General features: G+C 34.7%; 1 protein-coding gene across 1 annotated transcript; it reads right to left on the bottom strand.

Moving 5' to 3' along the window:
• Nucleotides 1-398: 398 nt before the first annotated feature.
• LOC113327031 (transcription factor MYB90-like) lies at nucleotides 399-1,744 on the bottom strand. The gene is made up of 3 exons (XM_026574666.1): nucleotides 1,586-1,744; nucleotides 1,379-1,508; nucleotides 399-1,094 (listed from the first exon to the last, which is right to left on the bottom strand). Exons 1-3 carry the CDS (start codon nucleotides 1,725-1,727, stop codon nucleotides 548-550), a joined length of 819 nt encoding a protein of 272 aa, XP_026430451.1. The 5' UTR covers nucleotides 1,728-1,744; the 3' UTR covers nucleotides 399-547.
• Between the last annotated feature and the right edge of the window lie 422 nt (nucleotides 1,745-2,166).

The following is a 2,166-nucleotide window of genomic DNA, read 5'->3' as shown; positions in this document are numbered from 1 at the left end:
TTTTTTACTAAAAGTTTATCTCTAATGTTAGGGTGGAGGTTAATTAAAAATGATGACATGACTGTCATCTCATAGCAAAGGGTAAACAAGAAAGTCATATCTTCACCTTTTCTATGACCTAAGTCTAAAAACACATCATCATAATTAAGAAAAACATTAATATTCCAAATTCTAGGACAATAAGATTTTAAAATTGGAGATGAAAGTTTAGGTAAAAAATCTAACTTTAACTTTTATTTGTTTTAGCCACATAAAAATGACCCAATAAAAAGATATTATTAAAAATTCCACGTAGGATGATCTTCACGCCTAGGATTGGGAATGCTCTTAGTCACTTCATGTCTTATCGGATTTGAAAATTTTATATGATACTACTATTTTAATTGTGTTACTATAAATAAGACAAATTCAGCTTCACTTGAATTAGAAACAAACAAACAAACAACTCATACATTAAGGGATAGAACAACAATGAAATTACATCTCATTCCTATGATTTATCTATTCCAAAGCGGAGTACGTACCACTTCTTGATTTTTTTTCTCGATTAGATGGTTAAGTACTGTCCATCTTGATTTTCCTCTAACATTCTCCATAGATCATCAATCAGATACAAGTCATCATTGTTCAAGTAATCTCCAACTTCTTTTACCCTCTGATCATCATCAAAGTTACAGTAGTAATCATCACTACTGCTAACATTTTTTGATGAGAACCGATCAAGATCATTAAGTGACAAAGAATTCTTTGTCAACTGATCTTCATGATCATTGCTATCCTCAAGTAATCTAGCTGTTGTGGTGTTAAGATTGTTATTCATATTTTCATTCGGCATCCCTGCTACTGGTGTTGATTCTTTGTTTTTTATCCAGTGAGATGTCTTGGAGAAGGTTCGAGGCTGAGGTCTCAAAACTTTTGTCACCGTCATATGACTATCATCAGTAATCGGACGAAGAGGACGTCTACGTTTCTTTTGTTTGTTCTTCTGCAGCTGACTCTGTTTAGAGAAACATTTTTTCTTCAAGTGAGTGTTGTAGAAATTCTTGATATCATTTGCTGTTCTTCCTTGAACTCTACCAGCAATTAAGGACCATCTGCAGAAATCATTGTTTGATGAAACAATAATAATAACAAGTTGTTATACCGTTAAATTGCAGGTTTATAGTGGGTGCATTAACTAGTGTACATATATTTTTTTTGTACTAACTAGTGTATTAACTACAGGATCTTAAGTTGCTCCAAACGCGGGACACTGGGACTATTCTCATTATTTTTCGATGGCAAATCAGAAACTCAAATGTTAAGTTAATGTAGTTTTGGCTTTATAATATACTTTGAGTTCCTGTCAGTGTGATGCTCTTGATAGAGTACTACTTGCCTGTTTCCAAGAAGCTTATGCATGCGGGCAATGAGATCCACTTCATCCGCTTCAAACTCTCCTCTTTTGATGTTTGGGTCCAGATAGTTCAACCACCTCAGCCTGCAGCTTTTCCGACATCGGCTTAGGCCTGAAACACATCAACAAAATTATCAAAACATGTGTACTATACATGTACAATAATTTGATTAAATGTACGTTAACTACCTGCTTTAAGAGGAACCTGACCCCATCTGCTTGCACCATGCTTTTCGATACATTTCCTAAGAAGTAGATCTTCGTCTTCAGCCCAAGGTCCTTTCTTCAAACCTTTCGATGATGATAAAACTAAAGAACTATTCTTCTCCATGCTTGGGTGATGATGCATCAATTAGCTGCTTATTATTTTTAGTTGTTTGGATGTAAAAATGCATGCCTATTTGTCGTGCAATTTTAGAACTGTTTCATGGCTAATTTGGATACTACGTGCAACTCTTATAGCCACATCCACATTCACCGGTGCTACTTTTTCAATTTTTTTGTTCTATACGACAGAGAGAATTCAGTGGAAAAGTGAAGTTTTAATGCATATGTACGTAAATGAAGAAAATGTCGAGGATGAAAGTCTATTTTTTGTTTTTACCACATTCACATTTTTTTGTTTTACATATCAGAACGAACGAAAATGATATATTTACCGTGAGTGCAATCAGTGAAGCTCTCACTCTAAAGTGACCCACGACACCCAAAAACCAACTCCGGCTAGTCCCCGGAATGTCTAGAATCCACGGTTAATAAACAAAAATGAC

Source organism: Papaver somniferum, unplaced genomic scaffold (genome assembly GCF_003573695.1).
Source record: "Papaver somniferum cultivar HN1 unplaced genomic scaffold, ASM357369v1 unplaced-scaffold_10, whole genome shotgun sequence".
Taxonomy (NCBI): Eukaryota; Viridiplantae; Streptophyta; class Magnoliopsida; order Ranunculales; family Papaveraceae; genus Papaver; species Papaver somniferum.
The sequence above is the reverse complement of the archived record's forward strand: the minus strand, read 5'-3'. Positions and strand labels throughout refer to the sequence as shown.